Source organism: Zosterops lateralis, assembly GCF_965231275.1.
Source record: "Zosterops lateralis genome assembly, chromosome: 3".
Classification (NCBI taxonomy): Eukaryota; Metazoa; Chordata; class Aves; order Passeriformes; family Zosteropidae; genus Zosterops; species Zosterops lateralis.
Window position 1 is genome coordinate 43,164,111 of NC_139764.1, and position 27,782 is coordinate 43,191,892.

At 38.4% G+C, this 27,782-nt stretch overlaps 1 protein-coding gene across 1 annotated transcript in view; it reads right to left on the bottom strand.

The window, feature by feature from the left end:
- The window catches only part of PCNX2 (pecanex 2), a 151,371-nt gene that overhangs the window by 94,812 nt on the left and 28,777 nt on the right, over positions 1-27,782 (bottom strand). The window contains exons 9-15 of the mRNA XM_083856391.1: positions 21,556-21,691; positions 18,336-18,478; positions 17,051-17,204; positions 16,920-16,952; positions 9,965-10,136; positions 5,437-5,547; positions 5,091-5,182 (exon numbers count right to left, since the gene is read on the bottom strand). Coding sequence (XP_083712517.1) covers positions 5,091-5,182; positions 5,437-5,547; positions 9,965-10,136; positions 16,920-16,952; positions 17,051-17,204; positions 18,336-18,478; positions 21,556-21,691 — 841 coding nt within the window. The remainder of the gene's footprint in view (positions 1-5,090; positions 5,183-5,436; positions 5,548-9,964; positions 10,137-16,919; positions 16,953-17,050; positions 17,205-18,335; positions 18,479-21,555; positions 21,692-27,782) is intronic.

Here is a 27,782-nt window from a genome sequence, read left to right on the forward strand (position 1 = left end):
TGTGCAAGGATTGATAAGCAGCTGGTGTCCTCACTGTATCACAATACAAATGTGTTGTGGGGAAAGATTGATGAAGAGATGCTCTACAGTACCTCAACCAAATCACTTTGGCATCACTGGGACAGCACAACAGGAATCTATCCATGTGACTTCACATCATCACCACAGGGAACAACTTCTGCACCAGTCAGGGCAGACAGAGACTTGTAAACCTGTTCCACTCACAATACGCTGCTTTCACTGATAGCAGTGATAAATAGTGTCCTGCCCATCAGTCCTCAAGGCCTCAAACACATAGAGAACAGCTATTTTGTGCTCACAGTTTTTATGGAGAAATTATCTGTTGTAATTTCAGATGCAATACTCTGTACTTCCTACTGTGAACAATTTGGGGTTACTTTTTTATGTGACAGCTTTACAGAAAATGAAAACTGATCATCCCAGCAGTAGCACCACAAGAGGAGGTCTTGACAAGCTGCAGACCCTCAGCTCCTCCACACCAATATCAAGCAAGGGCAAAGCTGCTCAAGAGCACTATGAGGACGGGAGCCATTGCCTGGCCACAGCAGCTGGGACCCGTTTGCTTCCCAGTTACCTCTGAACCACATGTTCCTTTTTCTCCTCCAAGTCACACAGCACACGCACAGGTATCATCATCTTGCAAAGAGTCTGTGCCTGCCCTGGTGACAGTCTGTCCCTTATCTTAGTTGTGTGAAAATGCATATTTGGCCACATAACAAACATCCCAGGGTTGCCAGGTGAGCAGTGTGCAGCCACTCCCCAAAACACGTCATGTGCTTCTGATCAAGGCCTGTGAAGGGACATGACAGCAGCCTGACACTTGACCCAACCTACACCCTCACTGCTCACACAAGACTACAGATCCGTCCATCCTTTTTAAGGTGTTATGTGCATTTTAGCCACCAGAGAGAAATATTTCTGGTCATGTGATGGCAAAGGCACTGCAAGGTCACTCAGAAAGAGTGACCAGGACAGATGAACTTGTCAGACATGTCAAACATTGTCTGCAGGTCACAGGATGAACTCTCAACTGAGAATACTGTATAATAATTTTCCTCAGGCAACTTACCTGAATGAAAATCCTTGAGAATTATTAAGTTGAACTGTGAAGTTAAACTTACTTAGATGTAACTAAATGATATGTTCATACCACAGCTGCTTTTTCATAAAGGCTCTCAGTTGGTCTTATACAACATAATTCAACAGCAAAATCAGTCTGGACAAGGCAGACTGTCCAGTCTCATTTTTCAGAGCTTATATTCACGTGCTGAAAGTTACCTTGAGTACTCACACTGCTCTGTGGACACACCCCAAAACAATTCCTACCTCCTCATTTTCTAAAACTGAAGTTGTAGAGAAAACTATTAATTGCTGTGAATTTGTTATTCTAAATGAATTTCAAGATCTGAGCAAAACTAAATCAAACTATTGTATGTATATATAGCTTATGCTCTAAAAAAGAACAAGAAAAACTCACTTAAGAACACAGACTTATAAAATAAAAATGCATTCTATTTTAATGAAAAATGAAAATAATATGGTACATGAATTATTATTCCAATTAGCTTCTTCAGGAGAAATATATTTCCTTTCAGAATAATTAATGTACACAGAGAAAGCAAGTTAGTAGACTATTTCACCCAGCAAGATTATAACTAGAACACAAGAACCACTTAAGGAAGGAGAGAATCAAGCCTGATACCACTGGAATGTTCTTCAGGCTGGGCATTTGATGTGAGCAATTGCTCACCAGTAAAAAGCACAAAATCACTTAGAGATCCATTCTCCTCTGCAATTTATTTCAGGAAATAGAACTCTGGTAGTTACACCTGCTGAGCTATAAGATGTTCTGCCAATAAATGGAGTTGACATTTGAGGATGCTACATTTCAGCCAAAAAAATAAGCTTTGCAACCCAGAAGTCCTCTGCCAAATAGAATCTATCATGTTTCCCTGTCCTGAAAATTTTTGATTATGGTGATTTTTTTAATTATTTTTTTTTTACCTCATAAATAATTAAGATTTTGATCTGTTGATTTTGGCAAACTGACCAAAAGAAAACAGAGTAAAACAAGAATAAAATATAAACAACAGCTATAAAGTGCAAGTATGGAAGAGATGTTCCCTCTAGCTTTAAAGAAAACCATGTTACTACTGTTTTGTAAACACCTCAGTGGAACAAATAACAGCATTTGCTCATTTTTGAGTTAAACTCTACAATTTAGAGTGCACCAAAAATTAAAATCTTCACTTGATTAGGATCATAAATTGCTTCTCACTGCTTATCAAAACAGTTCAAGGTACTTACAGGAGCATTAAACCGCTTTTCACAGTGGGCCCTATTCAGGATCAGATTAAGCACATTCCTACTCTTCCTCCATCAACCAAATGATCATTCTCTTGCAACATTACAGAAATCAGTTAAAAATAAAAATCTCTGAACCGAAGAACAAGAAGGTCTAACACAAGCTAAGATTTTATTTCATAAACCTTATATCATAACTTCTAGAAGAAAAAAAGTATGAAATTTCAAGCACCCCAGCAGACTGAAATTATGAGCTGAAGCAAGAGGAATCATCTTTACATGCTTTAAATCAACCTTCTCAGAAGTGCCTTCACAAAAACAGTACCATTAAAATTCAAATTAACTCTAACTTCTGTGTGAACAGAAAGTCTGAACTTAATATTAGTAATTTACAACAGATATCTTGTAAATCTTTCACAGCACTCAACTTCAAGGTAGCATTAAAAGCATATTTCTAAGCAGTTTGAAGCCTAATCTACAAGGAGATTGCTTATCTACAAAGCCACCTGCATGCTGTAATTTAAAGTATTATGCTCAGAAAAGAGTATGTCAACTATTTTAAGTGGATTTTTTCCCTAATGTTTACAAAAAAACATTTTTGAAGTATCCATAACACAACTTCCCTACTCTCAACTAGTAAATCGCTCTCTGTTAATCTTAGGAAGAAAAAAAAAAAATCCTTCCCCAGGTATTTGCCTGTTTAACAGTAGTTTAACTCCTGTCTTTCATTTTTATCATTGTTTCTCATCTCAGTTACCCATTTTCTCACTCTGTTCATCCTTAAGGAGAGCCTCCTTCTCTGTCCCAGCTGCCAATTTCCAAATTGTTAATATAGCCAGAAAACAGCAGTAGGAGTACTGGTTACTTTTGCAGGAAACTGCACAGGCAGCAGTTAAACTTTGCAGAATCAATCACACAGCTGGGTCAGGTCTAACCAATACAACTGATAAACTGGGTGAGCCAGGTGACAGGAGATTCCCTGGGAGAACACCACATGTTCAAAGACATTTAATTTCAAGTGTTTTAACACAGCAGCTGAGTTGCTGTAATTTATTTTGTAAGGACTCAAGCCACCAAATGTGTTTAACACATTTTACCTTACTATTGCGAGTGGTTAAGAACACACAGCCACTCTGATCATCTACAAATAACCATTAAGGCATTATAATTGTCCTTCTTTGATTTAAGGCTACTGTTCAAAATTTCAAGTGAAAAAATCTTGAAAGCCAGAATAGAAATGCTGATGTTCCTAAAAGTATTCCCTTAAAGGAACACCTGACTGCCCCTCTCATCTGTGTAAATCGCCAGCCTGGGCGCTGACATGATACATCCTTGACAGTTGCAGAACCTCATATTGGGTTGTCCATGTGTGTTGTGCATGTGCCACCACAAAGCTTCCTCTGACATGTGCCCACAAGATGTCAAGGGCAGCTTGTCAATCACAGCACATCCTGCTGCACCCCTTCATGGACACTGACAGCATCCAGCCCTCCATGAAACACTGCCAAAATCCTGTCCCCTACAGGATCAATTTTCTTACAAGTCTAACATGAAATTCTGGTCTTGCTGTGTTCACTGGGAATTTTACAGCCGACTTGAAGGAAGACAAAATTTCATTGCTATTTTTTAAATGTCTCATGCAGAGGACTACACATTAATGGACTGCACATTAATATATTAAAAAAAAAATTAAAAAAACTTTAGCTTGAATATTGCCCAAAACTAGACATCACTGGTAAGGGAACCAGTCCTATGCCAGTATAGACAGCTGTGGCACACCTGCATCCTGAGCACCACTCACAATTGACTCTCTACATCTGAAGTTAGCAGAGCAAGAGAAGGCACAGAGTAGGGTGACTAACTTAGCTACCACTGAGAAAGCAGCTGTTTACAGGGAGACACAAGAAAGGCTGGGACTTTTCAGTTTAAAGAGATGGCTGAAGGAGATATATCTGACACCTGCAAAACTGTAAAGGCAGCAGATTAAAAGAATGCAGACCAGGTTTTTCACAAATCCTACACAAATACTAGGCATCAAGAAGATCAGGTTAAATTAGCAGATCAGCTTAAAACCAATGAAGGACAGGATTGCTTTGCACAGAGCACAGTCAACATCTAGAATTTGTTGGCACAAAGCTGTGGAGTCAGAGGGGACCAGCACATTCAGGAAGGGACATGACAAATTCATAGACAAGTCCACAGACACCAAATTATATAAGCACACTCTCCAATATCCCTAGTCTAATGGCTGTGATATATTAGGAAAAAAAGTGGCAAACCCAGTCATCTGGCTTGCATTAAATTCCTAAATTGCATTTCACTGTGGATGCAGACACATTACTTACTTAGATGGTCTGCTAGTCTGCTCAACGTTTAAGTTCTTAGGCATATTGTTATGAAGCAACAGCAAAAACGTTACCAGGAATTATAAGCAAATTAGGCCTGGCTATGCAGGTCAACAGAGACTGCAGCCTTTTAAGTCGAGGCTGCTGTTTATGCTTGTAGAGAAAATTCAGTGGATAACTTCACACTGATACATATAAGAGGCAAATAATCACAGGTATTAGATACACATTTACTTCAGAAATTTCGCTACAGTTTTGGTCTATTTCAGTGTAACTAACATACAGAAACTGAAGCATGGCTTGCAAAGCTTATCTTGATAAGCAAGGACAATGTAGGACCAAACAATGCTAGTCTCCCCAGATTACATCAATTTCTAGCTTGAAATTTTGAATTGTTCCAGTGTTGTTTTTCTGGCTTACCTTCACTGCACTGAAGCAGAAGGCATATAGGACAATCAGAACAACAAAGCTTCGGGAAATGCTGTACAGTGCAGATACGAACCCAGCAGCAGCTGAAATATAGACATGTGGTAAGTGGGAAGAAAGAGGAACTTCGTTTCTGACACAAACTAAGATGACAATGTAGATGCATCTCAATCTTTCCTGCTACTTAAGCTACAATGAGTATTCACCCCACTGTTAGATGGATAGTATTAGCTTTTTGAGCTTTAACATGCACTGTGCTATGTAACATGCAATAATATATTCTAATTTGAGGTTATAAGGCCAGAAAGGGGGATAGCTCAGGCTGCAGATGGCTACTTACCAGAACCGCCAAAAAGCAACATATCTATTTGTTCCAAAAGATATATGCAGAAGGTATTGATTTGAGGGAAAAGTCCAAGAAGAGAAATTGCAGGAAAGCAATATAAAAACACTAAGAAAAAAAAAAAAAAAGTATTTTAGAACACAGTCACACATCCAATGTATGGCAAATAAAGAAATATGCATGACAGCAGAATAAGAAATTGTTGTAATAAATTCTGAAGATTATTCAAGTGACCATACCGTAACCTTAGCAGCAATGATTACACTTTCCTCCTCATGTATTCAAAATAAATAATGTTATTTTACACATAAGAAACTAAAGCTCAGCATTAGCCTTAAGATTGATTTTTGGATAAAAACAGTGGCAGAAAAAAACAGCATTACATAGACTCCTTACCACTTGTCAAATACTTTCAAGGTTTTATTTGTTCCTTTCAAAGTAGAGAAATTTTAATTTGCAGACTTTGGAACTTGAATCTGAGATGGTTCAAGAACAGCTACAACAATTTAATATAAACAAAAAATATTTTAATGGCTAAGACCTGAAATATCTTGGCTATCACAATATCCTGCCTCTCCCAGCAATCAAGAGCAGACACTTATAGCAGACCCTAGAAACAGGAGAAACCTATAGCAAAGCTTCCTCAGAATATTCTGCCAGCTTCCATAAAAGGCAAATTAAACAAGTCACTAGTACAACTTATTCCCCATTCCCCCAGTCAGATTTTTGAGAAGGAAACAAAAGAATTTGTGTTCTTTGCTCAACGCTAATTTCACATCTGCCAGCTCATCTTACTAAGGCATCTTGTGCTAAAAGGAAACAACACACCAAGTTTGATCTGACAGCTTTTATCCTCACTGTATTATGCACTACTGTTCTCTAGTACTGTAAATCTTGCTGACAAAGTCCAACACAGGAGAGAAAACAACATGCTCAAGTGCTAAACACAGACAGCACCCAAGTATACTTGGATTCACAATGCACCTTCAACACTACTTCCCGCTACTGGCACAAATTATCTGTATGTAAGAAAATACAGAAATGCTCTCTTCTCAGCCTTTTACATACAAATGCCAATATCGAATTCCTCTTCCTCTATTACTCTGCACATTTTTAGATATTCCACCAAGTCATGCCAAGCCAAGCAAGAACCACTCTTGAAGATGGGCAAAATGGCACAACAGAAAACTGCTCAGCAGGCCATGTGGACTCACCATGGATTAACTATCCTAAAAACACACTGCTGAAACTCTTAGGAGATATTGTTCTTTCGGCAAAGGATTTGCAGAACTGCCAGAATTCGTCTTAGACTACTGAGTTATAGCCCAAATGATTGCCTTTGCTGTAGTAACCTCAGAAAAAGTGGAATAAGAGCAGTGGAAGGAAGGATGAGAATAAAGAGTTGACAGTACACCAAGATATACAGAGACAAATGTAAACAAGGAGGGAAAAGTTAGTTGACTGTAAAACTGTCCTCACCTCACCCATTCTCTATTAATACCTTGAATGACCCTAGCAACTTCTTTAGCTGAGGCAGCTTAGTTTATCTAATCCTGCACTGAGGAGCACACCGTACAGGAAAATAAACAATTGTCACCAACAAAAGGATTGAATTTAGAAGCAGAAGTTCCCCTTGTGGGAAGCAGACAGTAAATGTAACTGTTTAATCCTTTGAAATTGCATTATGAATTCTGAAGATAATTTCTTTGGGCATCATACATTTTCATACAGACCACCTTTAAAAGTTGGACCACTAAAGGATAGTTATGCAAGCTGTTACATTTAACACTGCATTTTTCCTCTACAAAGCACATATCACATAAATGTGACAGGGAAACACAAATTATAAATTTGGAAAATTTGTGTCTTTTGAGAAATGTAGAGTGGCAACACCATGTTGCAAACATTTAGAAAAATATTATTTGAAAAATATATATCAGAGTAGTAAAATATGGGTTTTTTTCACAAGGAAAAGAAAAAGCATTATTTGAAATGGTCTTTTTGTTCTCCCACTCATGAACATGGGAAAGCACAACATTCATAGGCTTTATTTCCTTTACAAAAGCTCAATCACTGCTACAAGGAGCACACAGAAGACCCACTATCACAAAATTTTGCCACCTTCTGATTCTCAAGTCTTCTGAAATGTCTGCCAAAGAATTTCACTTACCTGTTGAATGTTTAAATGGTTTCATCACAAGAACTATCAAATATGAAATACAACTACTTTTGTCACTAACCACACCTGTAGCTCCCAGTAACTGAGGTTGGTTGTTCGCCCCCTTACTTGCACTTCATATGTTAATCTAGCAAAAATGTTAACTGAAATAAGGAATTCAAGATGAAAATCAGTCAGAAATAAAGTCATGAACCCCCAATTAATAGAAATATAAATCAATAGCAGAATCATCACAAATTTAAAATAAAACAGAATCAGATAATGGAGTAGATTGAAAATAAATGAACGTGTTAAAAAACATGTTTCATAAGTAATTAGGTTACACATCTAACAAATCTGCAATTATTTTCTTTCATGACCTTGTTCCAAGACTTTTATCAGAGTATGATATGTGGCATCACACCAGCTCTTTGGTACATTCTGTGATTCCGATGGCTTGTGCTTTCTATTGTAATAAACACCTGAAATAAAAGACTTTTCCTTCCCTTGATATTTGCAACAGAGTCAAAATTTCCTTGGTTTCCAAACATATCAACTCCTAATACCACAATAAATTATGATTAAAATATAAACTAAAAAGTCGCCATATGATGACAGACCAATGGAAAGAGATTAGAAATACCGAGGAAATGGGCAAAACTGCAAAACAGTAGTAAGACTTTATTGGTATTCAGAAGCACCAACTTCCCTCATTATTTTGTAGCCCAAACCAAATACTTCTATACCTTCATTACATAAGAGAATCTACACTAAAAGTGCAGTGAGGTGCCACAGGATGCTGGACTGCCATGCTCACAGAGGTCACTGCATTGGGAACAATTGCAAGGATTCACAGCAGTCAGAGGTTAGGACTCCTAACTAGAGTCAAATACAGATAAAGTAAAGAATAGCCAAAACACAGCACCAAACATCACTTGAACCAACACATCTTGGCAAAACGAGAACAGGGGACAAGCAAAAGGAAAGGGTTTCTTCTCTCTTTCTCATTAAACACATGCCAGCTTGGGGAGATGAGCCTGTATTTCCTCTCTCCCCCACCCCCTCCTGCTTCAAGAACATGCTCTGCCATCTCTTTTGAGACCAGCCAAAATTAACACATTTATACCCACACTTTGTTTCCTTATGCTGGTTGCTATAGTTTTTCATTTATCTCTATCCCAAGTGTCATCTATGATTCTTGTTGAATTATTTATCAGCATTTTTACTGCTCACCTTTGACAGACAGAGAAAATAAGATGTAAGGAGAAACTTAAATGAGACCAAAGGAAAGTAATCAAAAAAGCTAATTAAAATAAGTCAGATGCATCTCTTTATATTCTCCTATTTCTGGTGAGAACTGGGAGCCATAGTACCCATGTTAAGGCCAGGAGGCTTTCCTAAATATAGTATGCCTTTCAGGCAGTGAGTGTGACCTGAGTATGGCAAAAAGCAAGCACAACAGTCACAGGAGAACAAAGACCTTGAAGGTCATACACTATATCACAAAAATGTTTTTCTTCTATTATGTTAGGTTCTCCTGGTTCTAAATTCACAAACCAACAGGCCATCTTGGGTATGCTACAACACAGCTTTCTAGGAGATTTTCACAACTTTTACAGTAAACCTCACATTTCCTACTTTGTACCTTAACAGTGTTGCACTATTCATGGGAGTGCAGACCAGCACTTGTATCCGTGGCTCAGCTGGTGTAACATCACAATTACAGACTGTAAGTGCGGTGTGCAACAGGAAGAAGTGTCCTGACAGAACAGGGTAATGTCAGCTGTGGCCACTCTGAATTAGTGCCAAGGATTATCAGATCTGTCTTGGGGCAATATCTGAATGTCCTCAGCAACCTCAGAACATGATTCTAGAAGGAAACAGGTCAAAAGAGCTACTGCAGAGTGGCTGCTCCATACTAACTGGTCAAATAGACAGAATGATTAAACTAAACCAAGATAAGGCACTTTCCTTGTGATAATTGAAGATTGATGTCCATCTGAGGATCTGGCATGGATTAGCTTCCAGGAATTAAATTTAAAACTTAAGTTATTCTGCAGTAACTGCTCCACATAGACAAGGCATTGCAAAGATTGACTGCATTTCACAGATGATGATTTTTGCTAATAACATCAGTGACTTTTAGTTTTCTATGGAAACGTTTCTATGAGCCTCATTTCATTAGGAACTCCTTTTGCATGAGGGGAGGTTGCCAGCTGCCCCCCGCCCTATCTTAAGTCATTCCAAATGTTTCTATCAATTTGACTTTGAGTTGTGCCTCCATAACTTGCATTTGATTGCCAGCATGGAAAAACACAGACTCACACTTTATTCCTTTTGGCAGTCCTTGGAAAAATACTGACTCACCTATTACATGGTCTCTGGCTGACTGGAGAGATCTGGGTGAGAAGAGCTTCAGGCCATACATTGTATATACAGGAGGATTTGTGTCTTTAGACCCAGCATCTAGCAGCAAAATAAGGCCACACAATATACAAAAATATACAGGTCTGCTGTAGATTATGATTTTATTGTGTCCCTGGAAGAAAAAAAGAAAAAAAAAAGAAAAAAGTAAAAGTTTTATATTCATTCTTCTACTGCATGCACTGTATTAACCTGGAGAGAGGGTCAGGGGTCAGACAAAATATTTTAATGACTTATACATAATAATTAGTAATAAAAACATTGCAAGGTATTTTATCTTCTCCAGAGGAGAGTTTCAAAAGGCACAATGAGCAGTTTAAGACTGACTCCAGCAATCATTTATGCTTTTGAAAACTACCCTTCTGGACCTTTTAAAACTTACAAATTCCAGGAGCCATCATTTCCTGCGGGGAAAAAAAACCCTCAACCTGTCTAAATCTTTCTTTCCAGTAGAAAAGTAATTTTTCTCTGTATTTCTTTTATTTTAATGAACATCTGCTTCAGGTGACTTGACCTTTTTTAATTTTATGAAATATAAAATTAATTTAATTTTTTATTGAATCCTGGGAAGAAAAAATATATAGAGCATATCCCCAGTACAGTGTGAGGCATGGGCATGGACTCTTCTTCAACAGTTTAATTTTTTTGTTTCTTTGAACCACTTGAGAGCAAATCAGCATACCTTCTGAAGGGGGTGACACTCATCAGCAGTTTCTGGTCTGCTTGTCATGAAACACTTTGAAATGATGATCCAAAGGAATTAGGATGTGGAAGGAATCTCATCTGATGTCTTTCACACAATTGATTCCCACTAATCCTACAAAACACTCACGTGGGGCTGCAGGCCAGGGAAACTAACAGACACTTAAGAAGAACCTTAATAGTTCTCCTGGTAGCAGGCTTAAGAGTAACTTAGACATTTTAAACACTGATGAGCCAAAAGATTATTTGAGTGTGAAAAGCCAGGAGCAAAGTGACAAGAATCCAAGTTTGCCTTGCATAAAGCTGCCATACAACTGTTCTTATTTGAAAAATGTAATTTAAGTGAGTATAATAAAAGATCACGTCTTTTTTTGAGTCTACTTACTGACTTGAAATTGTGGTTGCATTTGTTTGGCTACCAGCCAAGCTCATACGTTAGCCTGCTATTAACTGACCTGTACTCTCTTTTGGGATCAATCAGTTAACAAGGTGGCAGATTACAGGGAACTGGTGGGCTTACATTGTGCCTCACATCCGTGGAATATGAATCAAGTCAGGAACACAAATCCTTGCTGTTTAATCAATTTCAATTTTACTACTGCCTTTTTTTTTTTTTTTAATAGGACACATGTCCACAAAATAATCCATGGAGAATTATAAAGATAAAAATACAACTTTAAATTAAAAAAAATAAAAATTGAACTATTACTTTCTGGAGTTCTTTAAACTTCAGTTCATTTATGTAAAATATGAGCTGTGCCTTAGGTAAAAACCATAATAAATATACACCTAAACAATTGGCCTGGAGCGAACGTCAGGATATGAAACATGAAGTAAAGTCTGGTTTATTGTGCTGTAACATTCTTGTCTTGCTTCTTGAACTATGGAAGTCAGTTTTATCTTTGCATGGTGATTATTTGAAGGCAGCTGGGTAAGACAGTTGATGACTACAAGCCCAGAGGTTTAACTCCACACACCTTGCAGTTCCATGCAGAACATTGACATACTCAATTAGGATTACAGTGCATATTTAACTCTTACTTCTAAAGTAGGTTATGGTGTGCTGGGTGAAGAACTGGCTGAAAGGGCTGCAGTGAAAGGGGACACATCCAGCTGGTGACCCATCAGCAGTGAAGTTTCTCAGGGCTCAGTCCTAGAGCAGATTATCAGTGTAGGAACTGAATGTACCATTTAGCAAGTTTGCCAAAGATACCAATCCCGAAGGTGCTGTTGACTTTGTTTAGAGTCAGGCAGCTTCGCGGAGGGAACTAGACAGACCGGAACACTTGGCAGTGATTAACGAGATGCAGTGTTAGATGCTGCTCCTAGGATTGAGTAATGCTGGGCACAAGTGTAAATTATAAGATGAGTGGCTGGCAAACAGCCCTGGAGAAATGGACCTGGGGGTGCTGCCCACCAGCAGGTTCGACGTGAGTCTGCTGTGAGTGACAACAGCCAAGAGGGAAAATTGCATCTGGGGTGCATCAAAACCAGCAACATGAGATGGTCAAGAGGTGATTATCCTGCTGTACTCAGCAATGGTGCAGCCTCACCTTGAGTGCTGTGTGTTTTGGGTCTCACAATTTTAAAAGGATGTGAAGGCCCCTGAAGGCATCCAGAGCAGAGCAAGAAAGCTGATGAAATGGTTCCAACGAATGTCCTATAAGGAGCAGTTAAGGATTTTGGGCGTGTGTAGTTTGGAGAAGACAAGGCTGAGGGACAACTTCATTGCTCCCTACAGGCTCCTGACGAGGGGAAGTGGAGAAGGTGGTGCTGATCTCCTGTCCCATCCAGTGACAGGATGTGTGGAAATGGCTCTAAGCTGCATCAGGCAGGGGCATTTCTTTTAAAAAGGAGGTCAAACACAGGAACAGGGTTCCTAGAGAGGTGGTTGATGCCCCAAGCCTGGCAGTATTTAGAAGAGGCATTTGGGCAATGCTCTTAACAGCTTGCTTTGACTTTTGGTCAGCCCTAAGTGGTCAGGCAGTGGCACTGGATGGTCATTGTAGTCATTTCTACCTTAGAATAGAATAAGCTAATTCAATCACTCTCACCGTGCTAACTACAGTAATGCCACTTATGATTGAGGAAGCAGATTCCAGAGATTTTCTGAAAGCTGCAAAATGCGAGCAAATACTACCTTCCCTGATTTTCAGGAGGTGGTGGTGGTGGGTAATGAGACAGAATCTTGAAATCTTTCTAGATTCTTATCAACAGAAGCAAAGCAATGCAGCAACAATACACTCAGAAGGGCAGTGTCTGCACAGCTCTTGCACTCCTTGGAATGTCCTCAAACTGAATGAGCTTCCTAGAGCACAGTAAATACTCCAGTCCCCACAACTGGGGAACATGCAACACAAAACAAGAAAGAAGAACTGCTACAAGTATTAGTGTGGTATTTCACTGTCATTTACATGCTTCATGTGAAGGGCATTATTTGGGACAGGACTGGTTTGAGGGCAACAGTAGACACCTTCCAGGAAAGAGATGATCTCTTCCCAAAAGTCACAGCCAGGGGATAGACATTGCATTTAATAAATAAAACAGAAAAATAGGAGCAAAGCCCTCCTGTATCTGCCACTGACAGACAAAGCTATGCAGCCCTTCACCAAAATGGGCATGTGGCAGCACAACACGTTTAACAAGGCATTTTAGATATTAAGGGCTCATTTTGTTTTACTAGGCAAGCTCACCAAATTTTGAAATGCAGAACTGATTTAATCTTGGTGAAATTACTCCACTCTGCATTCTTGTTTAGAAGAATTTAAATAATGAAGCAGGATTCTTTTTATATTTTACATCTCATTTGTTAAACAATTTTTTTTCCGTCACTGATCGACATTTCAGTGAAAGATCTTCCTTTCCCAAAGTCTGCTAAAAAAAGTCACTTTTATCATGCCCATGTTTCTCATTAATATGTTTCAGATACATATTCACATCTTACCAACACAGCAGTGATGCATCTCATATTTCCATAAAAATGTTAGGACTTTCAACAAAGAATAATTTCACAAACACTTCCATTTACTAAAACAGTAGTTTTGACTGCAAAGCATTTTGATTGGAAAATTTTAAAAATATCTAATGGGCTTTTTTTTTTTTATTTGTGGGTGCACACATGTAAGAGGAGAAAGACAGAAGGCTTTTTTATATAAAGAAATGTGCATGTGCTCAGTTTTACAGAAAAGCTTATAGGGACAAATTAAAAATACTTTATAAGTGCCTTATGGGACTCAGGAAACTGCCTATGGTAGCTACACAACTGAGTTAACTATCTGCTTTGGCACGTGACAGGACTGAATCAATCTATGCAAGAGATTCTCTAAATCTTGTTAAGAGCACGACTGCCATCTTTCAAGCTCAAATGCCTTTGTAAGCTCAAGCTAGATCCTGAGCTATACACGTATCTTATGAGGTACTCAGAGACAAGCTCTCCCAATCCTTCTATAGAGCCATTTACTAAATGTAAAACTTTGCCTAAGGTTTTTGTAAAAGCCTTGAATACACATGACAAGCATCAGAGATCTCCTGGATCTCTGAATTTTAATACCCTGCGGTCAACAGCAGTTGTTTGTATCAGGTCACTAACAGCAAGATATAACACACTTTGGAAAGGACTTGATTTTCTTCTCTCCACCACTCCAGTGAGGAGGCCGTTCCAAAATTTCATCATCCCATATGAATGTAACCCTGTGTAAACAGCAGCTAAAGGCCACCAGCTCTCAATGAACCAGAACTAGAAAGGCTAAAGCTCCAGAGGACAGGAAAATCAGACTCTCATAGCAGGCACCAGTAGAAACCTGCAGCAACAGTAAATGCCAGCTCTTCCTCAACAGCAGCAAGTGAATACATTGGCACTCAGGAGGAGTTTGGAACAAAAGCTTACAGCATCTCTAGATACTGTGTTTTCGAGCTCACTGGATGCTATTTTAAAGCAGGCTTTCAAAACCCTACAGGCTTTGAAATGAGAGAGATGACAAAGTCACAAAGTCTCACCAAACGGTAACAAACTCTGCACATGAGATAGGGAAGAAGTCTGGAACTTCCTCAGCTGTTGTGGCTAATGTAAGGCGTTAGTGGCTACTCATGGATCCATGAATAGAACTTAATTCACTGTGCAGATCTGAGGCTCATAATGGTTTGTTTCTCACTCAAAAAAATCTCATCTGCATTTTCATTCATGAGCACAGCATAGATCATTCTTTAATCCCTATGCTGTTCTGCATCCTTACATTAACATCAAGAGATGTTATTCTCTCTAAATTTAATGCAGTCACATGAATTATGAAACAGTACATGAAATATCTCTTCTCACCTTCTCATTGTCCTATTTCTGAGGTGCTTAGCAGTTCAAGCAAGACTTTACAAATACCTATTGTGTTAAAAAGATATAATGTAGAAATTGCTAATCTTCTATTTTAGCATGACAACACTTCCACCTTTAAAACCCTTAGTGGAAAAGCTTTCTAAATTTTATTTCTCTTGGAGTTTGCATAGTGCACCAGAAGTTGGAAAGAGAGTATCCCTCAAAGTTATAGAAAAGAAAAGGAAGATGAGAATACAGCTATTGTTACTTTGTTCCACTGCTGCATGACTTACACAATACAATACAGAGAATAACACTTGTAATAGTACTGTGAGAACATGAAATTCAGACCTGGATTCTGCACCAAAAAAAAATGCTCTGTTTAAACACTACATTGTGTTTAATACTATAAAAGACATATGGGCTGCATAGGTTTATAATGAAGGTTTGATTTGTTTGCCCCCTACTTTCAACAAACATACACATTACTAATGTCTGATTAAGTGCAAACTATTTGATTACAGTTCACATGATTATATCTAGACAGATGCCAGTTGAGTTGACAAATTATACTACTTTACTCACAAGACTGCCCAACTTTTCACTGAGGTTGGACTACTTCTTTAATGTACTGAAAGTATTCTCCTACAATGAGTAAGTGGCTGTTTATTACCTTTTCCTACTTTTTATATAGACAGGTAATTCCTATGAATGCATTATAACAAAAACCACCCTAACTTCACCCCTTAATAATTGACATGGAAAAGAAATTGAGACTCTTCTGAAATCTATCTAGTGAAGGGTGCAGCATACATACATAAATAACATCAATTTCAAGTTCAGCCTGTATTTCTAGCCTCTAAACTGACAAAAATAATTGTTCCCTGCCAAAGGGAACTGATCCGGCAGCAGACCTGAAGTTTTCAACACATCATTTTTGAAACCTGAAGGAAGACAAGATATCCTAAAAAACATTCAAAGAGCGTAATAAGAAACATAAGCAACTAGCATCCAAGTGTAAAAGAAAGGACAAGGCATTGTGGCCACTGAAATGTCTTCCACAACCCACAAATCAAAAATGCTGAGACATTGTGACAGGTGGAGTGGTAAGGTTGCAACTGTAGGATGATGCCCCTCAAAAAGTACTATAACAAGGACAGACTCATGTAAAGAACTGGTTCTCTGCAAGGTGGTTGGGCACCATCAGAGTTCAATTTCTTAGATGTATAAAAAAAAAATTATATATATATATGTATATGTATATATATATATATATATATATATATATATATATATATAGCAACCAGCAAGGATCCTTACATCCTGCATTCACTCAAAGATTTGGCCATTTCTTCAGGACACAAGCACAGAAACTGTGACCATATTGTAACAAAGGGAAAACACCTGTGCCATTTGATGAGCTAATAATACTTTTAACAAAATAAATCTTCGGCAGCATATTTAACAAAATAAAATGATCAATCCCCAATCCCAAAGGAAAAAAAATGGAAAAAAATCCTAACTGAGCAACAACTGAGCTGCTAGTCTGAAACTTCTGCTCTTTTTTTCTGTCTGTTTCTAAAGGAGAGCAAAGAAAAGGTTTGTGTGATGTCACAGGATTGAACATCAGCAATATAGTCCAGATGAACTTTTTTACTGCACATATTAACTTAAAGAAAAAGCACTTTTATAATAGCAGTGATAAATTCAAATAGCTTTAAAATAATTAAACCTAATACAAAGTCTTGAAATCACAGATGTCTTTTTCTTTTTCATAAATCAGCTAGAATAGCAAATGACTAATAAATGTGTTTCCCTGAACAGCCAGCTGTTTCACAGTACACAAGTGACAACAGAGGAGAAAGACTTGTTTTACTGACTGAGACTTACATGTATTGGTGAAGCAGGATCAGGCTGAACACTCTAAAAGGAAAACAGAAAAAAAGATGTTTGTTTACAGGATTTTTTCTTTGTAGAAGTTCGAAAAGAATTCAGCAACTGGCCATGAACTTGAGTCCTACCTTGAGAAGAGAATACTGGCAGCTGGCCATTACGAGACAGAACAACAGAACCCAAATGTCTTTACAGAAGCCTTGGTTCAGAGTCAGGAATCCAAGAAGTGAAACAAGAACTACTAGAAGGACAGCAAACACATTTTCCTTTATATCTTCTGTCCTATGTGAATAAAAGTGTTGGAGAAGTACAAAATATTTATAGATTCATTAGACCAAGGCAGGTATGAACTGCCAGTGCTGCAGCTATCAGAATTCACTGCATCCCATAACTACATTTCTGTATTCAACAGTATTTCATCCCCATGCCAAAAAGCCTTATCCAAAATGACAGTGAAAATGTATAGTGCATTGTGCACTGTATAGTGCATAAATACACTAAAGTCTAATATCCCTTCCTATCTCACTTCCCAATCAGAATTCCACAATGGAGATGATTTGAAGAAACATTCATGTTTATAAAGCCACAAACAAATACAAAAAAAGCATAAAAACACCCCAACACATGAACAACTGCAAATAAAATCAAACACCCAAACACTTTTAAATGAGGAAATAAGGCCTTCCATTAATGAAAAATATACATCTGACAACAAAGAATTGGATGAAAGACCAAATTTGTGATCTGATGTTTTATTTATCTGTTCTGCTAGAACATGGAAGCTGAGATAAAAAAAAGTGTTAATATTCAGGATGGAACAAAAGAGCTTATCAGCAGAAAAGATTCCCATGCAATTGAAACACAGAGATAAGACACCACAGATAAGTAAATACCTGCTCTGGACTTAAAGCTCCCTGACATGTAGCCTGATATCTGCATCAGGTAAAACTGTCATCTGAAATTTCTGCTGTGGAGCCCATGTTAATCCATATGGCACAGCACTCCCAACAGAAGCAGAGACAAATAAACTTGAACTGGGACAGAGGCAGCAGCTCAAAAATCTTCACCTGAATACCAGTCTATAAATAATCTTCTTTTTTTTTTTTTTTTTAAGACTGGAGTTCTTGGTTTACAATATTCTGGGACCCTTCTACTTCTGATTTTCTCATCAAAAATCATTGGATCTATAACATCTGTGAATCAAATTACAGACTAGTCTACAAGCCTGGTACTCACATGAATCAAAGTCTCTACCTGAAGACAAAGGGTAGCAAGAACCACTGAAACCAGCCCTGAACTTCATACTCAACCTGAATTCTCCTTCTCTAGTGGTCAGCATTGCTTTATGGACATGTGGAGCCACCCACTGTAACACTACATAGAGCAGCTTAAAAAAAAAAAAAAAAAGCTTACCTGTCCAGCAACGCCAACAAGGTAAGACGATCATACCAGACTTTAATCCACTTGCCAGGGAACACAACAAATCTGTAAAACTGCCTGTTCAGCTTCCGTTGTGCTGAGGAACATGAGGAATCCTCAGGGTCCTGGCTGGGCTGCTGTAAAAACAAACCAGAGATACACAAAACTCTCACACTCACACAGAGCTGCCAGAAAAACAGGTGTTGAAAAGGCCAAATTTACATGAAGTATCAGATTTTTTTAATTTATTTTTTTTTTTACTATTGAAAGGGATAGTGGGAGCACATTAGCATATTGATTTTCTTAATTTTAAATTAGAAACAAAAATATCACACCAGTTGAATTGTTGCAGATAGACAGAAGCTATATTAATTATGCAGCTCAATAGTGACAATATGCTTCAAAAAAATAATACTAAATGTTAATTAAAAAAGTAATTATTTTTTAGTCCAGATCCAATACTTGTCTAAGGTTTCTTTTTGAAGATTTTCCCATGTATCAGGCTAATTACAGTGCAACACAAAAACATGACAGGACAAATCCTTATTTTAAATTAAATAAATATATAAATAAATAAGTAGGCCTTAAGGCCTAGAGGTGTGACTTATCAACTTTTCTTCCAGAACACAGCTTTGTTTATCTTTCCTGAGATGCTTTGAATACCACCTCAGGTGTGCCTCCTCAAGAGCAGCAAGAGGAGGAAAAAGAATTGCAAACAAGCACAAATAGCATAAACAGCACTAATTTAAGAGGCTCTAATCGTATAATCATAATCATAAATCCACCCTTTTGAATATTGCTTTTCCCAGATTCTAAGGCTTTTTGCACATCTTCTCTACAACTCTCCTCCAACTATCTGCAGACCATCAGCTAAGCCTGCAAAGCTAGACAACAGATGAAAAAAACCTCTGTAAAGCAGTGATTCCTTTCCAAGGTACAACATTACTGATGTTACAGAGGAAGTTACTTATTTTTCTTTCAAGAAGAATTTGAGATTTCAAATCACTGAAGTCAAGTGGCTTTCAACCTCCTCCTAGGCAGCCTTTTCCCCACCCCTCCTTAAAGATAATTAATCAACAAATATACTTATATATAAGTAGCTCTATTTATAAGGGACTCTAGCAATGCCTACATTAGAGTTATTTATGTTGAAATAATTTTCCTAGTCAGGGAATGGGATTTCTGTGCAAAGTATTTGATCATCCAACTATAACTGCTAACAAAGCACTGTTTTTTAAGCAACCTGTCCACCTGCACAAAGGAATTGTTAAATTTTTTTCTCAGAATATTGGAATAATTTCTAATCTTCGCTTTTCAGGAAAAGGAATTTTACACAGTTTACACACGACAATGTATTCCTGTGCATCAGCTGGGAAACAACTCATTGATATCCTCAGTCTGCTGGCAAATATGAGATGAAACAGGCTAGCATAGGCTCTGGATAAAGAAATTCAAGTTTAGGCATTTTATCTCATGCCTCCAATTGACTAAAAGTGTACAGCCATGCAGGGCCAGGGAGCTCAACTGCTAGTAGTGGAGGACAATCCCTCATATTTCTGGGCATTAAGATGCACAAGAGGATGCTGGGCTATTTGGCCTTCTTTCCTTTATTAACAATTCTAAGCAATTTAAAAGCCATGAGACCAATTGCAATCCTTTTACCATGCTGACTTGAAAATCTGAAAGTAGTTTATGTAGTCCAAATTTTAATATTTTTATTACTACTTTAAAAAGTAACTTAAACATGTGGTTAGGGCATTTTTAAAGGAAAAAAAAAACTTGTTTTAAAATATTACAGTTGCTAATACTGGCATAGTTTTGTTTCTCTTGGGTCCTATTACCCAACAGAAAGTAAAGCGAAGCTCAGTCTGCTGCAGTCATTAACTTCACACATCTAATGTAGATTGCTCGCCTTACTAGATACAAAAAAAAAAAAAAAAAAAATCAAAAGAGTGGCAGAGAGTTCACTGAAAACACCAGAGGATCTGATCATTGAGTCTCCCCAGAACAGCCCAACGTGCCTTTAGCTGAATGTGTAAGTGAACACTTTGGCTCCTGAGGAACTGTAACCTTTGGATGAAATCTTCTGTGCGAGTCTTGCAGTGCTTGAGTGAGAGTCAGGTTTTTCAGATGGATTTGGGAAACTCTCTGACTAGCCCTGAGCAAGTCACTCAAGTCTGTTTTCCTATCAAAAAAGGGCTTATAAAAGTCACTTCATAAATTTATATGGTGTTAGTGACAGCCTGAAATCAATGACAATGCTTTTCCTGACTTATCTAGGGTCAGAATTTCATGTTTAAGAAAAAAAAATCAGAAATCAGGACATTCTGAAATTACTGCCTGGCCTGGCTACAAATTTGCTATTTGACCTTGAGGAGCAGTCTTCCTGAAAGAGAGAGAAGAAATGGCAATTGTTCTCTAATTTACAGGCAGTTTACAAGACTATAAATACCTGGAAAACATCTGAGCCTTTAGATGGAAGACCCTGTCCAAATTTGAAAGACACTATTTGGGACAATTGATTTATTTTTAGTTTAAAATAATTCCTTTATACAAACTGCTTCTAGCCTAACGTTCCTATGTGAAATCTAAGATGAAAGTTAATTAACTGACATTTTACTGTTATTCATAAATACCAAACTAGAATTTGATATGGCAGAGAGAAAGTCAAAGGTATTATAAAAAGAATTTTAAAAACAGATTATAGCCCTAAGTCACAGACCCCAAACACTGCAAAGTTCATGTCCACATAAGACTATGCAATCTGAAGTCTGAGCACCTTTTTCTTTTACTGGCCCTATTGAGGAGGTGGCTTCAACATTCCAGAGGTCTGGTTGCCCAATTCAGAAAAGTGAAACCAGACATGAGGTTTTATGACAGCAATGAATTTGGAATAAACACTTCATACTAATAAAATCTGGTGGTGTGTCTAAAATCCTAACAGCTGTGTTTTCTTCCAAATGAAATATGCCTGAAGATAGAAGATGAACTTTTTCAGTGATGGAGTCTTTAAGTACTCCCCAAGGACACTACTCATTGTCGCTAGAAAACAGCCGAGTTGTATCCATCAACACAAAACACCTCTTCTCCCACACAAGCAATACCAAGAAAAGCTGTACAGCAAAATCAACAAAATTGTCTCAGGAGCAAGCCTGCAGCATTTGTTTATTGAGCAGTTCACCAAGATGCTAGAAATTCAGATATTACAATGTACCCGTGGGTTTTCTGAAAGGGTCCTTCTAGCCACCATCAGTAGGAGCTGCTGCTGAAGTGCACTGGCTGCTTGATCCCCAGAAGACGGTTCTTGGCTCTCTGAAGTGGTAGTACTGGAGGAGCTGAACTGTATTTCACTGTGCACAGAGGACAGGAAAGAAGGAGATTGTTTTAAGCAGCAATATTTTCCTAACAATTCTGAAACATTACAGGAGAAAGTCTATAATTACGCTACTGGTTGGCTCACAGGACTTGGGAACCTTTCACCTTCATATGTGAAATCTAGCACAGCTCCACAAAGCAGTTAACACCCAAATTCAGATACACTTGATTTACTACATCCACCACAGAGAAACAGATACTTCTGTATCACAGCTTTTCTCATTCTGAGATGAACACCCTCAAGGAATCACACTTCAGAAAAGCCTTTTCCTGTCCATTGACAATTTAAGTTTAGACAGGCACATCTACAGAGCAAAACTGCAAAGTAGATACTGCAGAAATCCCAGAATAGCTTCCAACGAGCTCACTTAGGTACCAAGCTAGTCTGGTTTCACCTGCACTGAATTCAATGAGTACTGATTAACCCTGCTGAGAATTCAGGCTACAAGAACTTCCTTCTGCCCTAGCAAGATAACAATACACGAGCTAATTTACATAAGGCTAGTTCAGATATCCCCCATACTGAGTGTAAACTTGCCCTAAGGAAGATACTATTTATTGTTTTTCCTCACATTTACTGTTTCATGTTGTAGGTACAGCACCTAAACACTTGGGAGAATCTGCATTTAAAGCATCAGTGCCTGTTGGGTGGCAGAAATGGTGTTACCACGACATGACTGACTGGTTTCAAAGACAACTTTATTGAAATGAAATAATTGTTACCTGGGGAAGAGATCTATTTTGAATATTTCTTTCTAATTCTTTTCCAAATGGAATTTATACATCAGTGCTCTGCTCCAAGCTCATTGCTCCACTGCGTCTAGATACCTGCCTTGGGCTCTTACTACTTTTCTATCTCCATGAGGTGAAAGCACCTAAGTGCTCATGCAAGGTAGTCAATATCTGTTGTTCTTATTTTGCATAAAGACAAGCACCAGGAAACTAGAGCAATCTGCCTACAGTCAGCCAGGAAGCCTATGGCAGTGAAAAGATTAAAACTCTCTTCTTGCATACTCTACATCTGCCCCAAAGGCGCCTTATAAATTTTAGTTAACTCAACTTTCCTTGCTTTTGGTCGCCAGTTCCCAAAGGCTGCTACGTAACTTCTGTTAAGGCATTAAAATTGTGGCTGTCCTGCACATAACTGGCTGTTAATTTCAGCTGCAGTGGTTAGCATTGTTCTGGAACATAGTTCAAGGTCTGGATTACTTAAAGGAAGGGCTGAAGTGTCACACCAACAGGTTGAAATGCACACAATCTCTCCTCCCCTCCAGGGTTTGCTAGCTCTGCCTGGACCAACAGAACACAATCAGCCTCAGGATGTCAGCAGAGGAGCCGTCCTACCTCTGGTTTCTGAGCCAGGTAGTTTATGTTTTCAAAGCCTTGATTGCTATCAGGCTTGAATTCCAGACCTGATATTCACCATCTGCCACTCAAGCAGAACTCTCAGCTGAGCAGAAATGAGCTCCTGACCTTAATGGCTTCCTCTGCACTCCACACTTCTGCTCTAGACAGCAGCACAATCCACTCCACAGAGTCAGGAAAGCTTTGGACCCTACCAGCAAAGGAGAACGTGGTCCAACACAACCCACTTGATGTCCCAGCCACAAGGCAGCCTTCTGTAAGAATCATCTCCTTTGTCAGCAGTTATTAACAAAACAGTACAGAAGGTATGGGCACTCATTCAAGGTCCTGGATCACAACCAGAAGATTTAAGCAGGAAGAAAGTGGAGGAAGCCTTTAGGAACATCTCCCAAGAGTAAGATTTCCACAGATACGGACTACAGAGCAACCTTGTCCAGTCAGAAGGAAGGCAAAGGATTTTTTGTTTGTTTCCTCAGGATGAGCTGTCCCATTCCTTGCCATTGTGGGTGCAACCCTGAATCTCCCTCTTCACAGCAGGAAAAAGGCAAATTTAGCCCAGGTTATGTTAGACTAGCCTGGGAATTCCTGCCCAGAAGGTGACTCATCTAAAGAGGAGACTAAAACAGTGCTTGCTCATGCCTTCCTAAACAAAGAGTCAATCTTCACTAAATTTCTGCATCTTTAGCTGTCTTTCTACAAAAGCCAAAAGTATTTTGAGATTGGACCACATCTTTAATCCCACACTCACCAAAAATGGAAATGGCAGGACAGATGGAGGGAACAGAATACCAGGGGAGTCTATCAGTTCTTAGAAATCAAAACTTTTACTAATAAGACCTCTTCCAAGAATAAACTTAGGAGATCAAGTCATCTCCCACCAAGTTAACTAAAAAGCCAAGAGCACCCATAGTGTGTTTTGTGTTTACATTAAAAATCCATAGCTCCTCCTTTCAGGAAGTGGCAGAGGAGACCATGAGCAGCCAAGACACTGACTGTGGGGAAGAGTCAGAAACGTTATAAGCTTGAAAAAGCCATTAGGACAGAGAAGTTGGGAAGGCAGAGCTAGCAAAGCAACAATTCCAAAATCAGAATCTGTCATCTGGCAGTCATCAGCCTCATTTCTCTGTATCTTCTTATTCTCGCCTCATCTTCCATTTCCTTCAGCTCCTGTTTGCGATTTTTGTCTTCCTCATCCCTATTTTCCACACAACCTCCTTCTGACATTCACTTGCTACCCCCAAAGATGAATTGCTTGCACAGCTACTTAGAAACTGTACATCTCATCTGATGACACTGCTATCACACTGACAGCAAACACCAATAAGAAATGAGATGATGGTGTTTGTGTTTTTGTAAGCCTATAAACTAGATTCTATAAATTTATTACCATATATAAATAGGAGCAAACACTCTCTAATCATAAAATCATTATAATGGAGCTGATCACAGTATAACACAAAATCTTGCTAAATAGAAAATCTGTTCATTTGCAGAATCAAATTAATATTATCAAGATCTATCACAGTAAACTGCACTGCTAATGTAAGCAAAGGTATAATTGAACTAAATTTTGAATAATAAATTATTAACTAAAAATATCTTTGATAAACATATAACCTACAAAGATCAAATTCAAAAGCAACATAGCACCCTCTACTGATAATTGTGTATAAAACCAGGAATTTTTTTCTGGCTCATAATCCCATTTTGTAAGAACACTCAGTAAGCATAAGGTAGTGGAGCAAGCATATAACACACAGAATGTTTCAGTATAACCACACATTGCCGGAAAAATCTTCCTTCTTCCTCTCTGTTTAGCCTGTTGCATGACACCACTGACAACTCGGCCTGAGCTATTCAAACATAACCTAGCCTAAGTTGTCCCTTTTGTTAGGATTAGCTTGCCTTGGTTCTGAACCCCTTTAAAGGTAAGTTCATTATACAAGCACACCACAAACAATTCCCTGTTAATAAAGCTGTTTTGCAGGTCTTGGTTAAATTTCATTTTAACCTGCATTTTGGAGAAAGGACACATGCTTGAACCCAGAAAGATCTCACTGGACTGCCTAGGGGGATCTTTCTGTCTGGGTCACTACGGAGTTTACAGTGCATAATAAATATCCATAGCAATAATGAATAATATAGCTGAAAGCAATACTGCTCCCTAAAATTCTGCCCTTAGGTGATGGTAAGCAACTATGGCTGTGAAGAGCCAGAAGGCATCTCAGAGTTGGAAATGTCTCCTCCTGCATATCCAACAAGCAATCACTTCTGGGGTACTGGTCTGAGGTGTATCCAAATGCCCTGAACTGAGACCTGAATGATGTAGTTGTACAAGACCCAGCCAGTGCTGACAACACAGCAACTCAACACACCCATACCCTTGTGCTCTTTCAAAACAGTCAGTCTGTGGCTCAAGTGTAGCTGTCTGAAGTGATGTTGCTCATTAGGTTTCCATTAGAAACCTGCCAGCACCAATCTGACCAGAGTACTTGCACAGTTCCAGACTGACTCTAAAGTTGTAGATGTTGCTTCTTTTAAGAAAATGATGGCTTACAGTTCCCAAATAACAAGACTTACACTAAAAAGCAACTCAGAGCATGTAAGAAGATTGAAATATGATAGTGATAGCTGCATTAGCAGTGGATAATTATGTGACAAATTGAATCACAGGAAACAAAAAACTCAAAGAGGAAGCATTCTTTACTTTTTTGGTAAGATATCACCAGTTTCATAAAGTGTAAAATTAATTCAGAGTGTGCATCTTAACTTTCTTCAGTGCTTACATCTGATAGCAGCTCAAGCTAAAGACGAAATCTCTCTCAAATCTTGTTCATATTTTGCTAATTGTACAAATGTGTCTTTATACAAATTTTACTACAGGATTTGGGGGCAATTTTTGGCATTTGTTTTAACTAGCAAAAATAACACCCCTAATGACAATAAGGCAGAATATCTGAGTTTAGAGAATGTGAAAGCTGGATGCAGTGATATACTGACATAATAGGCAGGAAAGGTATCAGATCACCGTTGCAGTGTTGCAAAGACTGCAAGACTGCAAAACAAGCAATGGTACATATTAAGTCAGCTACTGCAGATGGACAGAAAGGCCTTGTAGAGCACGTTCCCAAAGGCACTGTGGTCAATTTGAAGGCAGGAAGTGATGAATGCCTTCTTACTCAAATGTAAAGAATGGGGTCCATTCAGCACACTCTTACTTCCCAGTATTCAGATACGGGTTTTTTTGCTAATAAGCATGTAAACTGATAATTTGCAAGCTTATTACATTTCAAAGCAAAGATAAATACACTAAAGACTTTAAAAACAAACAGTACGTGTTAGCTAGTAAACCAGAGGATGCATTTTGAGAAGATCCAGCCTTATTGGAATTAGTGCATTAATAGTTTCCACAATTGTGTTATCTCCAAAATACCTAAAAACATTCCTTTTAGCTCTCCTTATGGAAGGAAGGGCAGGGGATAGAAGAGAAGCCAGTCCCAACACATGAAGAACTCCAGAAGCTCCTAGTCCTGAGCAGGATTTTGCTGCCATCATGTGGCAGCATGGTCCCCTCCCACCTCTGTGTCTCATTCTGCTGAAAACACTCGTGTCCCCGCCCAGTGTTCAGCGAAAGAAGGGCTAAAAACCCCTACACAAATAAAGGAAAGGATTTTAATTGCTCAAGCTTAACGCAAAGGTTTCCTCCTACCACTTGCAAGCCATCAGGAAAATGCTACTGAGTTTATAAAGAGTACTTCTCAGAAAAATATCTGGCTTCATTTCAACACAACATTACCATTTTCAGTGCACACACCCCACTCATTTCTGTATTCAAGCAGCTCTGTGCCCAGGGGAGCAGCTCATCTGAAACCACTGAATCCCAAGGAGGACTCTGTAATACTTGTCGCATCCATTTCAAAACATGCTCAGCTCCAGAGCTGCACAATCTGGCAAGCAGCATTAAGAAATCTTTAAGATTCAGCAGCTTATTACAAGAGCAGCAGGGGATTGTGTTATTTGGGTCACCTTGCTGAGAAATACAAAGATGTTTTAGTGACACACTTCTTGGTCACATTCTAAAACATTTCGAAACACATTAAAAAAAATCTATTCTCTTATGAGAAATAACTTCAAAGATTCAGGCAATTTTCCAGCAGCGAACACACTAAATATTAGTGGATTTATGAAGGAGACACACAGTACCGCTAAGGCATTCAGATACACTTTCATATAGTATAACACACTCAAGCAGTTTATTCTGGGATGAGAATGAAAATCAAGTAAGTTTTCTCATTGATCTGACATTCTCTCTTTTGCCCAGGGCCACAAACACCAGCAACTCTGCAGCTGTACTGGCAGGTATCTTAAATAATTTTTTTAGTAGTTGCTAGCCACTAGTTTGCTGCAAATACTTTTTTTAATTTTCAGCCCTGATGATACCAAAATAAAAGTATTCTTAAAAAAAAAAAAAAAAACCCCAAAAAAAAAAAAAAAAACACACTAAGCATTTGTTTTAAATGGAGGTCCCTATCTGTACCGCAAAACATTTTAGCTGTAATATACGTTTTAAGAAGTCTGGTTTCAGTGTCAGAGCCTCATCTGAAAGAAGTGAGGAGTTCAGAGCATTCAGAGGATCAACACTCAGACAGAACATGAAAAGTGCAATATGAATGCATGATTGTACTGGCATGGTTGAACCAC